Source organism: Chlorocebus sabaeus, chromosome 25 (genome assembly GCF_047675955.1).
Source record: "Chlorocebus sabaeus isolate Y175 chromosome 25, mChlSab1.0.hap1, whole genome shotgun sequence".
In the NCBI taxonomy this organism is placed as follows: domain Eukaryota; kingdom Metazoa; phylum Chordata; class Mammalia; order Primates; family Cercopithecidae; genus Chlorocebus; species Chlorocebus sabaeus.
Genome location: NC_132928.1, coordinates 75,387,366 through 75,407,655, shown reverse-complemented (window position 1 = coordinate 75,407,655; position 20,290 = coordinate 75,387,366). Strand labels below are relative to the sequence as shown.

Genomic DNA, 20,290 nt, shown 5'->3' with positions numbered 1-20,290 from the left:
AGTCTATTAATGTTACTTTTGTAGGTTCTAAAATAATCAAATTTAATCCCCAAATAACTCTGTGGAGGTAAAGGGAGGATTGGCTTGAGAAATAAGTAGCTCAGAAGGATAAAGCTGAAGTGCTAACTTTTTGGCAATGGACTTTTTCTATGGTTATATCAAAAAATAGAATTCTTTCTATTCATTTTTGTTACTCATGTATACAATACCTGTTGAAGGAACCAATTAACAGAGGCTATAAGAAGAGTTGATATGAAAAGAAAAGTAAGATGCATATTTTCTAGATTTACCTACAAAAACAATGTTCTTTCTGCACATAACACTTTCTACCCTCAAACATACATACATAAAATTCTTCTTTTTTAAATTTAGAGATGGTTGCCCAGGCTGGCCTCAAACTTCTGGCCTCAAGCAAACCTACCAGTTCAGCCCCCCACATAGCTGGGACTACACACATGAGCCACTGCATCCAGCTAGTTTTTATTATTATTTAGAGGGTTTTCCTACACTGCCCAGGCTAGGTGATGCAACTGTTTACTTAAGTGTCGAGTTTATCCAAGAAATTAATCTTATACCAAGTGAAGAAGGTAGTCTGTGGTGTTAAAAACACCACTACACTTTAGTCTCTGCTATATTATGAAATTTAGTGCTATAGCTTCTGCATTTGCAAAGAAATGCAGTCATTAGAATTTTGGCCTCACAAAATCTTTATCTCGATGATTATTGTGGGTAAAATAATGAATCAAATTCCTATAAAGCATCAATATCCCTGGTCCTGTTCTCAGAAATGGCAGCCACATGTTACGTTTTAGTCTGAAAGTATCAAACTGCAAGTGTTTAATTTTAATGGCATATCAAATAGCCCACCTAATGAAAACATATTAACAATTCTAATAGGCACAAGAGTTTTATTTGCTAGGTTGTATTATGACTCTATAAATTTTAATGACATTTAATTAGATTGCAAAGAACTTTCAAATATTTTGACTATCCTTCATTCTTTCCATTAAAAATGCATTATCTTTTTTTCTTTTTTTTATAACTTTTTTTTGCATTATCTCCTTTCTATACTTAGGTATACTTTCCTATTTTATCAGAACTTAAGTCACTTAATGAATACACATTTATTGAGTATCTTCTATGTGCCAGACATTCAGTTAAATAACAGAGATACAAAAACCAGGAAGGTGCTATTCTTGCCTTAGAAATCAATCACACTTATAACTAAATAAGAAATGTGACAACTGCTATAAAATACAGGTAAAACTTAGCAGCAAGAAACCAGAGAAGGAAGGTTTAATTATACTTAAGAGTTGGGAGAAACATCAAGAGTAACTTTATTTTTGTTTTTGTTTGGGATGGAGTCTCATTCTGTCACCCAGGCTGGAGTGCAGTGGCACAATCTCGGCTCACTGCAGCCTCCACTTCCCGGATTCAAATGGTTCTCCTTCCTCAGCCTCCTGAGTAGCTGGGATTACAGGCTCCTGCCACCACTCCCGGCTAATTTTTTGTTTGTTTGTTTGTTTGTTTAGTAGAGACAGGGTTTCATCATGTTGGTCAGGCTGGTCTCGAACTCCTGACCTCAGGTAATCTGCCTGCCTTAGCCTCCCAAAGTGATGGGATTATAGGTGTGAGCCACCATGCCCGGTCATCAAGAGTAACTTTAAAAGACAGTGACACGTGAACTGGGTCTTGAAGGATATTCAACAATTCTGAAAAAGGTGAGAGAATGTCCCAGAGGTGTGATATGTACGGAAAGTTCCAGAAACTGTGATGTGGCTCAAGTAAGGGGGTAGGGATAAGGGGACTGGAAAAATAGAAGGCTGAAAGGGTTAACTGAGGCCTCATATACCAGGGGCAACCAGGTGAACTTTATCTTCTAGAATGTTATAGAAATGTGAACACTGCCTAAACAGGGAAGTGACGTAACAGTTGTGACATACAGGATGAATCTGAGATTTGGGAGGTGAGGGTTAGGTGGAGAAAGAGACCATTCCCCGTGGTCTCTGTTTTTGCACGTCTTGCAAACAAGTCATTGGAAAACTTTGTTTCAGGAAATCTTTTCCAGGATGTTTGCAGCAAGAGGCCCTGTGAGAGGGAGACATCTCCACCCACAGCAAAGGCCAGGCACGCTTTCTGTCTAGTGTAACTAACTCACGCTCCCTGAACTCAGGATTCCTTTTCTGTAACTCAACCAGCTGCATGTGTAGGTGTCATCTGCCCCTTCACATTGTCCTCTGAGAACTGGGGCTCAGAGAATTGGCACTACAGCCAATCTCTACAGCTACAGCCATTTCTTTGACTACTAAACTGTCCCTCTTTACCCTAACTGCAGGCTAACTTACCAGCTTGCAAATAGGGTAAAAATCTCAGCCCCTTTAGTTTTTGACAAGAGACAAGTAGAAGCTACAGGAGGTCAAAAATAATGAGAACTTGTGTTTGCAGAGAGCCCCCAGGAATGCAGAGCAAACCACAGCAACTGTCACTTAATCAATGTCAGGCGTACTTAGAACTTGCCAAATGGAGATCTTATAAAGACTAGAGAGAAGACTGGAGCAGATCACTGATAAGATGGGGATGGAAGGAATTAAGAGGGACCCTTGTGGAACTAACTCCAAAACCAAAAAGGAAATTTTTAATACATATCCATATAAAGGCCCCTTATCTGCAAAGACTGCACCCTGAATGACTTTCACCTCCTTTAACCAAAGGCAAATCTACTTCTCTAGCTACCTTTCTCACTCAGAGATGGATTTTAATACTAAGCACCATTTGATTTAGCACAGTAAATTAAAATTTAAGTCTCAATTAGGAGGCATGTTATAAAATTGTTGTAGCTATTATGTGATTTTTTTTTATTTTATTTTTTGTAGAGATGGGGTCTTGCTATGTTGTCCAGGCTTGTCTGAAACTCCTGGCCTCAAATGATCCTCCCACCTCAGCCTTGGAATTACAGGCATGAGCCACCACACGTAGCCCATTTATGGACATTTTAAATAGACATAACTCCATTGTCGTGAACCCAATCATGCTTCTTACCCAGCAACTCATACAGAGAATTCAGAATGGATTTCCAAGACTCCCCTGCTTCTCGCCCAGCAACATCAGCAAAGTGTGCTGCGCTGCTGTAGACGTGCAATCGGTCTATGCACTCAAGCACGAGGTTGATCATTCCCTGGAAGGTTAAAAAAAAAAAAGACATCTAAAACTGTCATTCTGCTTACAGACTAAAAATGCTAAGCTGATTTAAAAATTGAAGTCTGGCTGAAGGTTCACCTACTAATCATAAAGAAAATTGTGATCATTCAAAGGACAGGAAGACACACATTTGCATGTGAAATGAAATGTTCTTCAGATAATTCAAGTGGATTTTAAATTCTGAATGTCATCATCAAACAGTGGAAGAACAACCTACAAATATGTACTTCATACTTACGGCATTCTTTGTTAAGTCACCATAAGAGCAGATCCTTATTCTTAGATAGGCATTATTATTATTATTATTATTATTATTAAATTAAAGATATAGTAAATCAGGTAAAGCTCATGGAAAGGTATTTTTAAAGCAAATCAAAAATGCTATAGTGCATTTTTGCATTATAATGAACTTTGTAAGATACAGCCTGAGATTGAAATTATGCTTTATTTTTATTATTATTGGTAGATCAAGGTTGTAAAAAGTGTGGCAAACCACATAAAGAGCTAAAAACCACTATCTAATCCAACTAACTTATTTCACACAGAATTTAAGAGATACCATGGACCTAAGTACATTTCCAAGTCACCATCCAGATTGTCTTATATGAGAAGTTGGGAAAAAAACTAAATTAATATTTTAATTTTTACAACCCAATATTTAATTTTACTTCTTCCAGATATTAAATAAATGCAGCATTGTAAAAGAGTCTAACAATTTGGCATATGTGAAAGCTCCCAATAAACTCGTCCATGTTATTATTGGTTTATGTTGATACTTTTTTGCTTTCATGCCATTGAGGTCTCCAGATAGGTCATTTCTTTTGAATACCCTCAAAAAGTTATGTCAGTTTCAAGAGTTTCTGATGAGATATTAGAAAACAGCTTTAAAAGTAGACAGGGATTATGAGAACCTAGAAATAACACTTTTTGATTTTGTTTTTTAGTTTTATTTCTCTCTGTCACAACTTTTATTTTAGGCTTTGGGGGTTACATGTGCAGGTTTGTTACGTGGGTACATTATGTGTCACGGGTTTGATGTATAAACAATTTCATCACCCAGGTAATGAGCACAGTACCTGATACGTAGTTTCTCGACCCTTGCCCTCCTCCCACTCTCCTCCTTCAAGTAGGCCCTGGTATTTATTGTTCCCCTCTTTGTGTCCATGTGTACTCAATGAATAACCTGTTTTGTTACTTTTACAAAGCTAAGTGTTTATTCCGAAAAAAATCATTATTCTCTATACAAGATGCATTGAAAAGAATGGGAATCCAGCTGAACTAGCCTGATTTATCCCATCAACCCTGGTAGTCTCCACTGAAGCTTCTGACTATATTAGAACATTAGATATATTATTTGGTCCTTCTTTTATTGTTTATAAAATATGACACTTGAGTTCTTTTTAGCAGTGAAACTTTTGGTGTAAGACAATCATAAATGGAAATGTAATAGATGCAAAGGGGAAGTGTAGGGTTGCTCTGTCCAAGTAGGGTCCCTGGAGCTCAGCCTACTCCAGTAGCCCTCTCTTGACAGCTTCCATCCCCAACACAACGCTTCCTATACATCCCGGGCCATTTCCCAAGAGCACCCAAGAACCTGCTGAATAGTTTGAAAACCCTGATGCTTTCTAAAGCCTGTATTCTTATAGACACTTTAAGATTCTTAACTGATATAACCCACATGAAGAGAACTTGCAAAAGACCAGGGTGAGGACTGAGCAGAGAGTAAATGTCTCTTGCCACGAGAATGAAAAGATTCATGTTTTTAAATTAATATTCATAGATAGTATAAATAAATAAAAACCATGTCTAGATTTCTCTAAGGCCTGTTTCTCCTGTTCAGTAGTATACTTTCTCCTCTATATTGCAAAATGCAAAGATGGTCAAATAGATGGAGAATTTTCCCAACCAAGAAGCTGTTTTTACAAGAGAACAACAGAAGAGAAATGAGTGTGGATGGAAAACGCACCTCTTCCTGGAAGAGATTTTGCCGATTCTTCAGGGCTCGTAGTCTGTTCTGTTTGTCTTCATGTTCTAAATGCTCATCGGGGGGGTGAAAGTAGCCAATGAGATCCTGCAGACTTAGACTTACGGATTCTATAGGCAAATCGACGGTAGAAGCCTTTGCTTTCTTGCTGAGCGCATCAAGGCCCCTAAAATAAACCATAAACATTTCTCTATTGTCGGTGATTCACAACTGTATCATTTTTCCACTTATGGATGATTTCAGAGATTAATCTCTCTCCCTACATCACTGTAAAAGGGACATGTCAGAAAGGTCCTCCTGCTCCTCAAGCAGCGATAAGGAATTCTAATTCAAGTCAGAAACTGTGTAATGTTATGTTATAAAAACCAGTATCCACGGCCAGTCATCTAGAGAATAACCTTATAGGCCACAGGAACAGTGCCTACAAAACCAATAGCTGAAATGTTCAGAAACCAGTTGATTTTCACTGGAAAGCTACACACTTTAAGGATTCAGGCTGCATCTTCCCAGATTCATAATTCTGACGTTACCTTGCGGTTTGTTTTTGAAAAGGAATGCCTAAGTTTTCATGGACCCTAGCTTGCCATTCTGTTTGATTCCTGTGAGTTCAAAAATATATTCTAATGATGTTAATTTAGAAAATTTGCTTATTAATCAGTAAATATATATTAAATGCTTTTATATTATCTGAAAGAAATGCATTTAAAAATTATATTAACAAAAACATCATGAAGTATTTTCTAACCTGGGAAGAAAGGTACATTACTGGCATGTAAATGTGTTAATTTGTTGAGCTTACTGAGATTCTTAGTTTTTAAACTCATAGCTTTGAATGTATCTGAAAAGAACTTTAAAACATGATGTCTACAAATCAAAAGTATTTCAAAATAAAACGATTTTAAAAAGCACAATGCATACAATAAAAGAATGGGACAGTACCTCTACTGTAGTTGATACCATAATATTCTATAGCCATGACAAGTTGTTAATGCATAGACATATTACACTTCCATTCCTGCTCTCCGTATCAGCAAAACTGTATGGTAACATTTTATCCCAAGCAAATGTTTCTAATTTTCTGACTATGTTGGAACTTACATTATAAAACAATAAAATACTCATGAATGAGAATTAGCTTTGAACTTTATAGTTTTAAAACATTATTTAAAATGTGTCATCACTTCCACAAAGATTGCTAATGATTTTGGAATATTTGATTTCAGCCTTATCAAACAGTAGAAATCGTAAAACCGTATAACTATTTTAAAGTTTTTGCCTGAAGTTCTATATCAGTTATATCAACTGATCTTGGAGGTAGAATTCATCTACCCCCAAGTTTTATCGCCTCTATAAGTTTTTCTGTACCCAAAAAGCAAGAGTGACTTTTCAGTAGCAAATTATTTTTCCCCTTTAACAAGAAAATTTCACATGTAATGAAGTATTTTTCTAAACATTTTACCCCATTAACTCCAATTAAACATAAATAAATGTATAACAAATTCAAACTCAACTCTTAATAAGTGAATACAATTCAAAAATGATTCAGTATCCACATTTTCAAATTTAAGTGAAAACAACAGTAAATGTCAGTCTTTAGGTTATTATATTGAAATAAACATATCTACCATGAGGAACGTAACTATTCAATTACTTTGTAAGAGAAGTCTCTTGTCAGAAGAAATATTGTCCAAATTTCTACAATCATAATTATGTTATGTTTTAGGGCTTTCATCTAATAAAGAGATGACTATCATCTTAATTTATTGTGAACAAAAAATATAATCAGGGAAAACAAAAATCATCCAGAAATCCAAAAGTAGTAGAATCACCCTATGCCAGAGTAAAAATGAAAGCTATTAACCCTATGGCTACATTTTGTAATTTAAAGATTAAACTATATTATTACCTAACAAATATAGGTTCCTCCCCTCTCTCATTTACTTCAAGAATATGTTTATGAATATATCCAGAAGAAAAATGAAAACATATATAGTATATATAAAATATATGATATGTTATATATATTTATTGTATATATTTGTTATACATTATATATAGTATATACTATTAGTATATACTAATAGTATATGTTGATATAGCATATTATTAATGTGTGATATACTCTATAGTGTATAGCATATACTATATTATATAATGTATAACATATACTATATATAGTATAGTATATACTATTGTCAATTATACTATTAGGTAGTATAGTATATAATACATATACTAATATATACTATTAATTATATATACGATCATATAGAATAGTATATAATATATACTGTACTATACATTATAATATACTATATAATATACCCATTATAATGTATAATTACATATTATATATGTTTATACACTTCCATGTATACACATATATTATGTATTACTTAAATGCTCATGGTATTACTATTAGAAATATACACACACATTTTATATATTTTATATATATTTTATATACACATATTCTATATACATATATATTATATATACATATATATATCCCCCACCCCATGCCAAAATAATAGAGCCCCCTCCCCTGCAGACAACACAAACACACACACACACACACCATACACACACACACACACACAGTACTACCACCTACCACAACCACAAAAGACAGAATTACAGAATTGTTTTTTTTTTAGACAGAGTTTCACCCTGTCACCCAGGCTGGAGTGCAGTGAGTGGTACAATCTCGGCTCACTGCAACCTCTGCCTCCTGGGTTCAGGGTTTAAGCAATTAAAGGTAGACTGTGACAAATTAAAAATATATACTATAAACCATAAGTAACCACTAAAATACAAATAAAGTATTACAGCTTTAACCCATAAGTAACCACTAAAATACAAATAAAGTATTACAGCTAATAAACCAATAAAAAGAAGGTAAGATGAAATAATAGAAAATACTCAACTAATCCAAAAGAAGGGGGAAATGGGACAATGACAAAGTGTTTTTCTTGTGAGGCTTATTTTTTGTAACCCATATGCTCTCATTCTCCTGTGTAAGGGTGGTGATGGTAGTGGTGATGGTAGTGGTGATGGTAGTGGTGATGGTAGTGGTGATGGTAGTGGTGATGGTAGTGGTGATGGTAGTGGTGATGGTGGTGTGTGTGCGTGTATCTCTTTTTTATCCTACCACTAGGTGGGACGAACATAAAACAAATAGGAAGAAGACAGACTTAAGCCTACTACATCAATAATCATATTAATGTAAATGATTAAACAATTTAAAAACAGGGATTATCAAATGGGATAAAAAAGCAAGACCCAACGCCTATTACTTAAAAGAAATGCACTTTAAATATAAAGATACAAACAGGTTAAAGATTATAGGATGCTAATACCAAAGCGGGGGAGGAAACTAGAGTGGTTATGTTCATATTATACAAAGTACATGCCATAGCAAAGAATATTACCAGAGTTAAGGACGGTAATTTCATAATGATAAAGGGGTCAGTTCATCAAAAGAACAAAATCCTAAACATGTATGAACTTAATAACAGAGCTTCAAAATGCACAAAGACAAGGTGACAAACAGCAAGGAGAAACAGAAATATCCACAATTACAATCAAACACTTTGCAATACCTTTCTCTCAGTAATTAATAGAAAGAAGAGACAGAAAAACGTAAGGAAATTGAAGATATAAGTAATACTAAATTGACACTTTTGAACGCTCTACCCAACAAGAGGAGAATGCACATTCTTTTCAAGTTCACATGAACCATTTACCAAAATAAAGTTTATTCTAAGCCATAAAACAAGTCTTAATAAACTTAAAAGCAATCAATCTTACAAAGTATATTCTCTGACCATAATGGCATTAAATTAGAAATTAGTAACAGAAAAATATTCAGGAAATTTCCATTTGGAAGCTGAAAAAATCTATTGTTCAAAGAAGTCATCAAAGGGGAAACTGAAAGAAAACATATCAATGCTGGGCACGATGGCTCACGCCTGTAATCCCAGCACTTTGTGAGGCCGAGGTGGGTGGATCACTTGAGGTCAGGTGTTCGAGACCAGCCTGGGCAACATGGTGAAACCATGTCTCTACTAAAAATAAAAAAAATAGCCAGGAGTAGTGGTGCACGCCTGTAATCCTAGCTACTTGGGAAGCTGAGGCAGTAGAATTGCTTAAACCTGGGAGGCAAGTTGCAGTGAGCAGAGATAGGGCCATTGCACTCCAGCCTGGGCAACAGAATGAGAGTGAAGAGCAGAATTGTGAGAGGGGAGGGGAAAGAAGAAAAAGAGAAAGAGAAAGAGAAAGGAAAGGAGAGAAAGGAGAGAAGGAAGGAAGGAAGGAAGGAAGGAAGGAAGGAAGGAAGGAAGGAAGGAAGGAAGGAAGGAAGGAAGGAAGGAAAAGAAAGAGAGAAAGAGGAAGGAAGGAAGGAAGGAAGGAAGGAAGGAAGGAAGGAAGGAAGGAAGGAGGGAGCGAGCGAGCAAGCGAGGGAGGGAGGGAAGGAGGGAAGCAAGGAAGGAAGGAAGGAAGGAAGGAAGGAAGGAAGGAAGGAAGGAAAAGAAAGAGAGAAAGAGGAAGGAAGGAAGGAAGGAAGGAAGGAAGGAAGGAAGGAAGGAAGGAAGGAAGGAAGGAAGGACGGAGGGAGGGAGGGAAGGAAGGAAGGAAGGAAGGAAGGAAGGAAGGAAGGAAGGAAGGAAGGAAGGAAGGAAGGAAAGGGCAGGGCAAAAGAAGGAAAGGAATGGGAGGGGATGGGAGGAAGGAACAAAGGGAGGGAGGAAGAGAGGGAGGAAAGGGGAGTGGAGGAGAAAGAGGAAGACAGAAAAGACAGAAAGAAAGGAAGAAAGGAAAATCAAAACATGTGAGGTGCCACTAAAAACAGAAAAGTGTAACACTAAATGCTTTTGTCAACAAAAGTCTCAATGGTATCAGCATTCATCTTACAAAGTTAGAAAAAAGAGAGCAAGGCAAGAAGAAAGAAAATAGAAAAAATCAGACTGGGAATCAGAAAATCTTTTCATAGTTAATAGGGGTTAATGTAACCATCCTATTTTATCATGATAGGTATAACAAATGAATTTCACTCAAATAGCCCAGACAGAAAATCATTTTCAAGATTTAATAAAGCAGCAACTGTATAATTCAACATTTTTTTACCACAGAATCCAAATTTCTCATACTTGGTACTCTATCTAATCAGAAAAGTAATGGTTAAAATTTAAAATTATTCTTCCAAAGAGCAGATGGGCTGAAGTAAATCACATTTAAGATGAATTTTGGTGTTTCAGCCAGCATTAAAAAAGCCACTTATGGTATACTATCACTACATAATGTCTGTAACACTGAGATAGCAGCTTTCCCACAAATAACCAGTTTTTGGTCAAAACAAATAACCAGTTTTTGGTCTAGTATTAAATTAACTTACCAAATGGAATCTCTGTGGTGCCACTGAATACTCTACAGCAGTCAAATTGAATAAGAAAAAAAGTCCCTCATATTTGAAGAAGTCAGTGCTGACTAAATATAAAATTGACAATTTCAAAGATTTATGATTAATTTGCTCAATCCCTATCATAGGATTGATCAGCTCTAGTAAAGAAAAACTAGTGGGAAGAACAAGATACGAAAAGGCTAAGTTTGTTTCCAAATAAGTTATAATTTCCAAATAGAACTTCTTGACTAATTTGATACTGCATTAAAATGTAATAAATTTTTATTATAAGAAATAAATACTATATTAAACTACAAGAATATAAATAATACTGAAAAGTAATACAAGTAATTAAAAAATACAAAAATGTGGTGCGTACCCCATTCGATTTAAGCTTTACTCCCTGACGAGGCTTGGAGTTGAGATGAGGCAGAGAAATGGACTAAACACTCAGGATGTGTGGCCAAATGCTGTGCATATTTTTTGGTTACATACGGCACGCACACATATACACACAGTGTGTGTAGTTTATAAAAGGGATGGTTTATAAAAGAAGTAGAAAATAATACAATCTTGAGTAGGGGAGATTTGTTTTATGCTGTAAAGTCAAAAAAATAATTTACCGACTCAACTACTACAAAAATCCTTTCAAATTCTTTTCCAAATCAATAAACTGGTGAAAAGGTTTGCAATTTATCATAACAGGAAATGAGTATCTCTAAACATAACAGAAGTTCAGAACAACTTAACAGAAATATTAATAATAGGAATAAACACAAAAGAAAAAAGAAATGAAGAAAGATGGTCACAAGAAGTTTCCCCCATCAAATTAGCAAAGTTTAAAGAGACAAATGAAATCCCTCACAAGTCAGAGCATATGTTGGTATAATGCTACCAGAAAACATGTTGGTCACAAGTTTAATTTAGTCTGTAGATATGCAATTATTGCATTTATTAGGTGGAAAAACAGTTCTTATGAGGATTACTTTTAAAAAATACGTATCAAAACTCAGCATATATCTAGGCTTCACTGCCCTCATTGAAAAAGGAACTAGGCCAGGCACAGTGGCTCACGCCTGTAATCCCAGCACTTTGGGAGGCCGAGGTGAGCAGACCATGAGGTCAAGAGATCGAGTCCATCCTGGCCAACATAGTGAAACCCCATCTCTACTAAAAATACAAAAATTAGCCAGGTGTGGTGGTGAGCGCCTGTAATCCTAGTTACTCGGGAGGCTGAGGCAGGAGAATTGCTTGAACCCAGGAGGCAGAGGTTGCAGTGAGCCAAGATCGTGCCACTGCACTCCAGCCTGGGTGACAGTGTGAGATTCTGTCTCAAAAAAAAAAAAAAAAAAAAAAAAAAGAAAGAAAGAAAGAAAGAAAGAAAGAAAGAAAAAGAAGAAAAGAAAAAGGAACTAAATAGGTCCAGTATGAGGAAGAGTAGTCATTAAATAATGCTAATCTATACCTATCAATTACAAATTACACATCTAATTTCCAAAACCACATTCTTTTTAAAAGTTTGTTTAAAAGAAAGACATTAAATCATCGAATTAACACTTCCTAATGTTTCTGCTGACTTACCAAACAGTATGAGATTTCTTACCATCATAGCATACTTTTAAATTGCCTATTTGCATATCCAATAAAGAAATGAAAATCAAGTATCAAACAACTACACCTACAAAAGGAAAAGTACCTTATAAATCTATTGAAAAGGAAGACTGTGCTCCGGATAACTCGTGCTGTGCGTGATTCTTCATGCTGGGATCTCGATAAACTTATGCCATCATCCATGTGTCCTTCATGGTGCATAATAGCCTGTAAGAAAGCAAAATAAGGCCATTACTCCCAACATCTCTCTTCCAAACTACAGTCAGGGAGATGTGTACTCAAACAGCTGAGCCATAACAATAGATGGAATCAAAAGGCAGGTACAGGGGACTATGAAGCTGTTATGTTCAGATAAAATCACATGCACAGCTCCCTATACAAACTAGCCATTCCATTTACTCATTTAGTTATTATTTTATTTTTTGGAGATGGGGTCTTGCTATGTTGCCCAGGCTGGTCTTGAACTCCTGGGCTTCAGTGATCCTTCTCCCTCTGCCTCCTGAATAGCTGGAGTTACAAGCCCCTATCACCATGGCGCAGCTCAGTTATCATTTTCAAGAACTACTCAAAAAATGCACCGAGTCAAGTAAAACAAATAGCAGAGCCTTTTCACATATCTACATTGAAAGACTGATCCTCAGCCTAAGCAAACTTGGTACAAAGCAGCAAAGGTAACCTTGCACTGGCACACCAGTCATACAGTAGCTCTGAACACAGACTAGTCAATAATAAGTACTGAACAATGCTTATAAATCATCTAAATGATAAAGATGTATACATATATTTCTTTTCTTTTGATAGCTGTTTTTGTTTGCTTTTGAAATTTCTATGAAACTATGTTAGGAAAGAGAAATGCAAAACTCTTAAGAAAACAGTTCCATGATTTTCACAAGTGAACATTCCTGCATGACCAACACCCAGCTCAAGAAAGAAACATTACAGTATCTTAAAATCCTCCTTCGTGCTCCCTTCCTACCCCTACCCTTCACAAGGTTCACCACCTTGCAGGCTTTTGACAGCACTGATCAGTTGTGTACTATATATAAGTAGAACCATTTGTTCCCATCTGTGCTTATCTTCATGCAACATTTATAGCAAGATAATTTAATACACCTACCCAGGTGTACTGAACAAAATTTAGGAACTATAACCATAAATTATCTAGAAAGCAATGTTAAGAGGAAACTCCTTATATAAAAAAATCAGTGAGACACAGATATATCTATATTCAAAGGCAATATCATAGCCTTAAGTGCCCTCATTAATACAAAAAAATAACTAAAATGAAGGAACTTGTTACTCATTTTCATATCCTAAAAAAAGAACAGGAAAGAAAGTTGAAAAGTAGAACTAATGAAGATTAAGTGAAATTAACAAACTAGAAGTCAAATAAAGTACTAGAAAAGATGAATAAACTCAGTTTGATTCTTTGCAATGATAAATAAAATGAAACTCTCACAAACCAGGTCAAAGATAAAACAGAAAGCAAAAACACAGAGAATGGGAAATTATAATAATACAATACTGTGTGCAACTCCATGGCAAAACCAAAAATCATCCAAACAAAACCAATAAACAAAACTGGTGTTCCAGGAGAACAGAATAGATTCTTACAAAATAAGACTAATCAAAAGGAAAAAGATAATTTAAGATCCAATATTTAAAAGACCTAGGACCAGATGGTTCCACAGGCGAGCTGTGATAAAGCTTCAAAAAACAGCTACCTTTCATGGCAGACTAGTCTAGGCCAAGGATTGGCAAACTACAGTACATCACCTGTTTCCATACAGCCCATGAACTAAGAATGGTGTTTACACTTTTAAATGGTTGAAAAAAAGACCAGAGTAGAATGGTGTTTCCTGACACATAAAAATTAATAAACACAAAAATTGTATGAAATTCCAAATTCAGTGTCCATAAGGAGAAATTAACTTCCCCCATAAATATACATGTAATAATTCTGAATAAAATATTAATTAATTAAATCTAGTAGAATTTCAAAAGAATCATACACTATGGTCAAGGAGGGTTTACTCTGAATTTAAGAACTCTTTAATAATTGTAGGTCTGGTAACTTATTTTATCAACAAGTTAAAAGACACGACACATGATTTTTATCTTCTTTATTAATACAATTCAGTAATCATTGCTATTTTTAAAAAGCTAAGTAAAATTGAAATAGCAGGAGGCTACTTAAACATAAAAACAATTTCAACTGTCCTCAGGATGCAAGTTACAACTTCGATAAAATAGCAGTGGAAATTCACAACAGGAAAATATGCTGGGATAATAAACCAGCAGACCAGATGAAAGAACAGCAAGCTGAGATAAAAAGGTGAGCTGGGTGAGATAAGGACAAGAAAAAAAAAAAAAAAAAAAAAAAAAGCATGAAAACTAAAATTTTAAAGGCACAGAAAGGGCTTACGAACCGAACAGCACCAAAGAAAAAATGAGTACTTTGGAAGACACATTTGAGCAGCGAAGTGTAGAGAAAAGGTCAGGGAGAACACTGAGAGGAAAGACAGCCGTGTTCCTGAGAAAGAAACCAGCAGACTAAAACGGCACGAAAACAGCAAACCGAAGACATGGTTGGAAAAGTAGATTCACATACCCAACTGGTTCCAAACATACATAAAAGCTTTCCAGTAATTTAAGTGTATGTTTTAAACATTTGATTAAAATTAAACAAAACTAAAAATTGTGTTCATCTAGTTGTAGTTATATACAAATACGAAATTGCCACATGTGTCCAGCAGGTACTGATTGGGACAGCACAGCCTTATACCTAGCTTTGAGTTCATGGGAATTACCAAGAGCGTAGGCAATGGGGAAAACAAGTCAGACATATCTAAAACATGAGGCATTCTATCATTGGCATGGATTTTTAAAAAACTCGATGGCACAGGAAAAAAATAAGCTGAGAATCTGTTCTAGATAAGAGGCTGAAAGGCATAAAAACAAATAAGTGCATGAATTTTGATTGCATCCTGATTTTAATCAACTAGAAAAGGTATTATTGGGACAATAGAATAAATATGAATACAAACAGGATAGTCAATGATGTAAGAGAACTACCATAATGGTATGTAACAGTACTGTGGATGTGTGAATGCATACACACACACAGAGAGAGAAAAGAAAGACAGGAGGAAACGAAAGCACATCTGGCTAACTATAATTGCTGACTCTAATTCAAGAGTGTGTGGATGTTCATTGGTTTAGTCTTTTAACTTTTTTTATGTTTGAAATTTTTATAAGTAAAATATTAAAAGAAAAAAGATAACATCTGCTAAATCTAGCAGAAGAACCATGACCAAACATCATTATCAAAAGAAAAATTTGCTTTAAAGCCAAATCAACCTCTTCTGTCACAATTTCGACATTAGCTGTTCACCTTGAGAATGCTAACCCAGCTCACCCTGGCTCATAATTCTGTAACGCTAATGCAGTTGAAGACCAAGTTAGCAGGTGCATGGGCAATCTCACCAACTCAATTATAACTCCACATCCTTGAAAATACATGTTTTCATTCAAGAAACATTTATTGAGCACCAACTATGGTTCCAGCAGTCTGCTAGTGAAAATACATAAATCTAAGTCTTAGTTCCAATATCAGAGTTTAGTAATGAAAACAGAATAAGTCGCAATTACGCATCTTTAACTCTTCCTTTCCTTTCTGATCCCTGCCCCTTCCTTAGATTGTGTTTAATTTCTGGCTTGTTGGTTTCTAGGGACCTCAAAAAGTAGCTTAAGCGATTTGGACTCAAATATGGAACAATATGGATAAATGTTACAGACATTTTGCTGAGCAAAAGGAGGCATATACAAAAGAGTACATGCTATAGAATTTTATTTATATAAAATTCAACATCAGCTAAAAGAGAAAAATGATCACAAGATCATTTCCATGACAGAAAAAGATCACAAGAGTGGTCGGGCACAGTGGCTCACGCCTGTAATCCCAGCACTCTGGGAGGCCGAGGCGGGCGGATCACGAGGTCAGGAGATCGAGACCATCTTGGCTAACACGGAGAAACCCTGTCTCTACTAAAAATACAAAAAATTAGCCGGGCGTGGTGGTGGGCGCCTGTAGTCCCAGCTACTTGGGAGTCTGAGGCAGGAGAATCGCTTGAACCCAGGAAGCAGAGGCTGCAGTGAGCCGAGATTGTGCCACTGCACTCCAGCCTGGCCACAGAGAGAGACTGTCCAAAAAAAAAAAAAAAAAAAAAATCGCAGGAGTAGTTGTCCCTGGGGGAAAGGGAGCAGGAATAACCTAGAAAGGAATGCTGGGAAGCTTCTTGGAATTAGACATGTTCCACATGGAGATAAGCTTGTGGGTTAAACTCTACAGCTGCTGAGCTCAGTGGCTCACGCCTGTAATCCCAGCACTTTGGGAGGCTGAGCTGGTGGATCACCTGAGGTCAGGAGTTTGAAACCAGCCTGGCCAATATGGTGAAACCCCATCTCTACTAAAAATAAAAAAGTTAGCTGGCCCCAGTGGTGGGCGCCTGTAATTCCAGCTACTCAGGAGGCTGAGACAGGGGAATTGCTTGAACTCAGGAGACGGCGGTTGCAGTGAGCAGAGATCGCACCACTGCACTCCAGGCGACAGAGCGAAACTCTTGTGTCAAGGAAAAAAAAAACCCTCTACACCTAAATGTTTACATTTCGATGTGTATAAATATTACCTCTAAAAGTTGAAAATAAGTAACAGTAATAATCTAGTGAAATACAGCATAGGATTGGAGGTGTAATTGAAACAACAGTAAGAGAGCATTGAAAATGTTGAATGGTGAGGACTCAGGGGTTCATGACACTATTAGTTACTTTGCATAAATTTAAATTATCTATAATAAAAAGTTTTAAAACCGGCCACCTTCAGTTGCAAGAAATAGGGAATGCTTCACAAAGATTGAATACATACAAGTACACTTAAATGTATGAGCCTAGATCAAAGACCTAAAAAACAAGGGATCATCTTATTATAATGCTGATATAGGTCTTGCAGAATTGTTTGAGGATCTCTATCCCAAGCTCCGAGGAAGGCTGTACCGGGAGGCACTCAAGTCATACTCTATCCCTGCAGCCTTTACCTTCACTAAAATCAGCACTGGTCACTCTAAACAGATCACAAGAACAGTGATCTATTTAGTTACTGGAATGTGGGTATCGATTTTGATTAATAAATCTCTTGAAAATAAAAAGGTCTGTATCACTAAAGCCTTCCTTTCCAAGGTCTCACGTTTCCAGAAACAATGTGCGTTGTTATTTGGTTCTGTGCACTGTGCTGCATGTCATATGTAGAAACATAAACAATCTAGTATGATGTACTCCCTCAGGGGAGTTGTGAATTTGCAGGGGGGTGGGGGACGGGGTGGTGAGAGAAAGAGAGATATGTAGCCTACTAAATAAAATAGCACAAGGAGTGTGTTTATAAAATGTAATGAGTTATAGATGAACATTATGAGAACTCAAAGGAGGGAGTAGCTGATAAGCTGATACAGTAAGGAAGAACTTCTAAAATGATAAATAAATTGCATCCCTGGATGATGGATAAGAGTCATGGAGACAAAAAAGGTTTTAAGGTATTCTAAACAGAAGAAACAGTCTGCAGAGGCATAGCTGTGTAAAAGCCACAGTAGTCTGATAGACTGCAAGGAATGTGTTGTTAAGTGACATGCTGGGGAAATTGAAGGCAACATCTGGAAATCAGGAAGAGAGTAGGAGAACGGCGCAGGCCAGGAAGGGCATCATTATCACTTCCAAAAGGTGGGCCTCTTCTTGTAAGCAAGGGGATGTCAGTAACGGACTTTGTCACAGCATGGAGGACAAAGTGAACGGTACTAAACTAAAATCCAGAAGACGGCACTGTCTATTTCTTCACTTCATATTTAAATACACGCATCCCATAATCCTATATATGAGTGATGTCACATCCAGCTATGCTCACCTTACAAAGCTAAAGAGTCTATCACAGTGGAATCTGCCCTTTTGCTTGCAAAATTATGAACTTTTGCAGGTGACTAAAAAGATTAGCCACTTCTTTTTGACTTGTGCTTCGGTATTTTATTCATAAAAAATGACTTCTATAAATTATGTTTTTTTCTATCATCTTACCTTACGTTGTATAGATCCCATTCTCACGGATTTCACGTCCACAGACTGGTAAGTAAGCCATAGGCCCGTGTCCACATGTTGTATATAGCATACTGAGTCACCGTATTTTATTTCAGATGTTCCCATGCCGTCAACTTCTTTTCTCACCCCTACATCCAATTTTTCCTAAGGAGAGAGGGGGGAAAAAAGGTCACTAAACATTTCAAAAATACTAGTGTATAGCAAAAGAACTTTGCCTTATTGTAAATATGTTCTTTAAAAAATTCAGCTCTCTGAAGTCCCCTGAAATAATGGCCAAATATTTTATTCTAACAGTTCAACCTCTAACATATGCTTGAATTATTCACATTGGTAGAACATTATTTTGGCCATAATGTAAAATTTTTAAGTTTTATGTTGCATAATGGCCAACTCCAAACCAGAGATCTTAAAATTAGTAATTTAAGCTAAATAACCTTCCTGGGTTTTTGTGGCTTTTTTTTTGTTTCTTTATCGGTGATTAAGAGCAAAGGTTTGGGGGACAGAGAGATTTAGTTTTGAGTCCAGCCTCTGCAACTCACTACCTCTAAGATGTTAGCAAGTTAATTAAACCTTTGAGGCCTCAGTTTTTGCATCCATAAATAAAGCTAATAAGGTACCTCTCCATAGGATCAAAAGAAAAATAAGATAATACATATAGATTTCAGAATAGTGTCCTTGGGATAAACACTTTAAATTTTTTTGACAATTTTGACAATAATAATGGTGGCAATGATTGTTAATGAACCTGTTAATGAAAATGATTATTTATTTTGAACTAATCAAAGCTAAAATTCAGTTTCCACTACTGCAATTTCCAACTTGGACTACAAAGGTATTCGCTCTTAAAGGGCTACTATGCCAAGCTTCCTCTCCTAGGAAGTAGCAATCCATCCTCTGACACCAACCAAATGTTTTTCACATCTCTGTATATGTCAGCACTTCCTCCTCCAACATGCTCTCTTTCCATTTTTCCTCCCATGCATAGCTGTGATCTTCAGGAACTCACTATGCCTTAAAGTCCCGTACAGTCCCTAAAGCAACAATGAAAAAGCCAAAGGTACCTCCTTTTTTTTTTTTTTTTTTTTTTTTTGAGACGGGTTCTCTCTCTGTCGCCCAGGCTGGGGTACAGTGGTGTGATCTCAGTTCACTGCAAGCTCTGCCTCCCGGGTTCCGGCCATTCTCCTGCCTCAGCCTCCTGAGTAGCTGGGACTACAGGCGCCGCCACCACACCAGGCTAAGTTTTTGTATTTTTAGTAGAGACGGGGTTTCACCGTGTTAGCCAGGATGGTCTCGATCTCCTGACCTCGTGATCCACCCGCCTCGGCCTCCCAAAGGGCTGGGATTACAGGCGTGAGCCACCGCGCCCGGCCGGTACCCTCCTTTGTTTAGTCTCTTATTCTTTTTTCTTCCTTGGTCCAACCTTCCTTGTTAATTTATTTTATGTGTCTTCTATATATTTGATCATATGACTTTTATTTATAATTATAGTTACACGAATGTTTTGAAGATTCAGAGTAAAATGTATGTCTGCTATACAAAAATGAACAATTTTAAAACAACCCCAAAGTTTAACAGACTTTTCATGTCATTTGTATAATGTATTAATAATTAATGACCTGAAAATGATTATGAACACTCCATAAACAATTGAAAATTCAAATTAAAATGAGTTGAAATTTTTAACACAAAAGGTCAAGGTCACCTAATATATAATTATCAATTAAGTTGATTCAATCATTATGCAAATAACTTGAAACACTATTCTAAGCATCTGTAATAAAACAGACAATAAAACCTTTCGGATTTCATTCTATCAACCTAGATAAACTACTAATCTACTTATACCAACCCTGTCAATAGAAAAATTAAATTCCGGGAAAAAAATAGAACACTGTAATTATCTCTTCAGAACAGAACAGTGAGCCTCTAACATTTCTTTTTCGGTCTTTTCTTCAAGC

The 20,290-nt window shown here is 36.3% G+C and overlaps 1 protein-coding gene across 6 annotated transcripts in view; it reads right to left on the bottom strand.

Annotated features, from left to right (window-relative positions):
- Positions 1–20,290, bottom strand: part of RYR2 (ryanodine receptor 2) — a 783,951-nt gene that overhangs the window by 373,736 nt on the left and 389,925 nt on the right. For all 6 annotated transcript variants that reach the window (XM_073011864.1, XM_073011860.1, XM_073011862.1 and 3 more), the window contains 4 exons: positions 18,312–18,476; positions 12,280–12,401; positions 5,165–5,348; positions 3,040–3,175 (listed from right to left, as the gene is read on the bottom strand). In XM_073011864.1, coding sequence (XP_072867965.1) covers positions 3,040–3,175; positions 5,165–5,348; positions 12,280–12,401; positions 18,312–18,476 — 607 coding nt within the window. The remainder of the gene's footprint in view (positions 1–3,039; positions 3,176–5,164; positions 5,349–12,279; positions 12,402–18,311; positions 18,477–20,290) is intronic.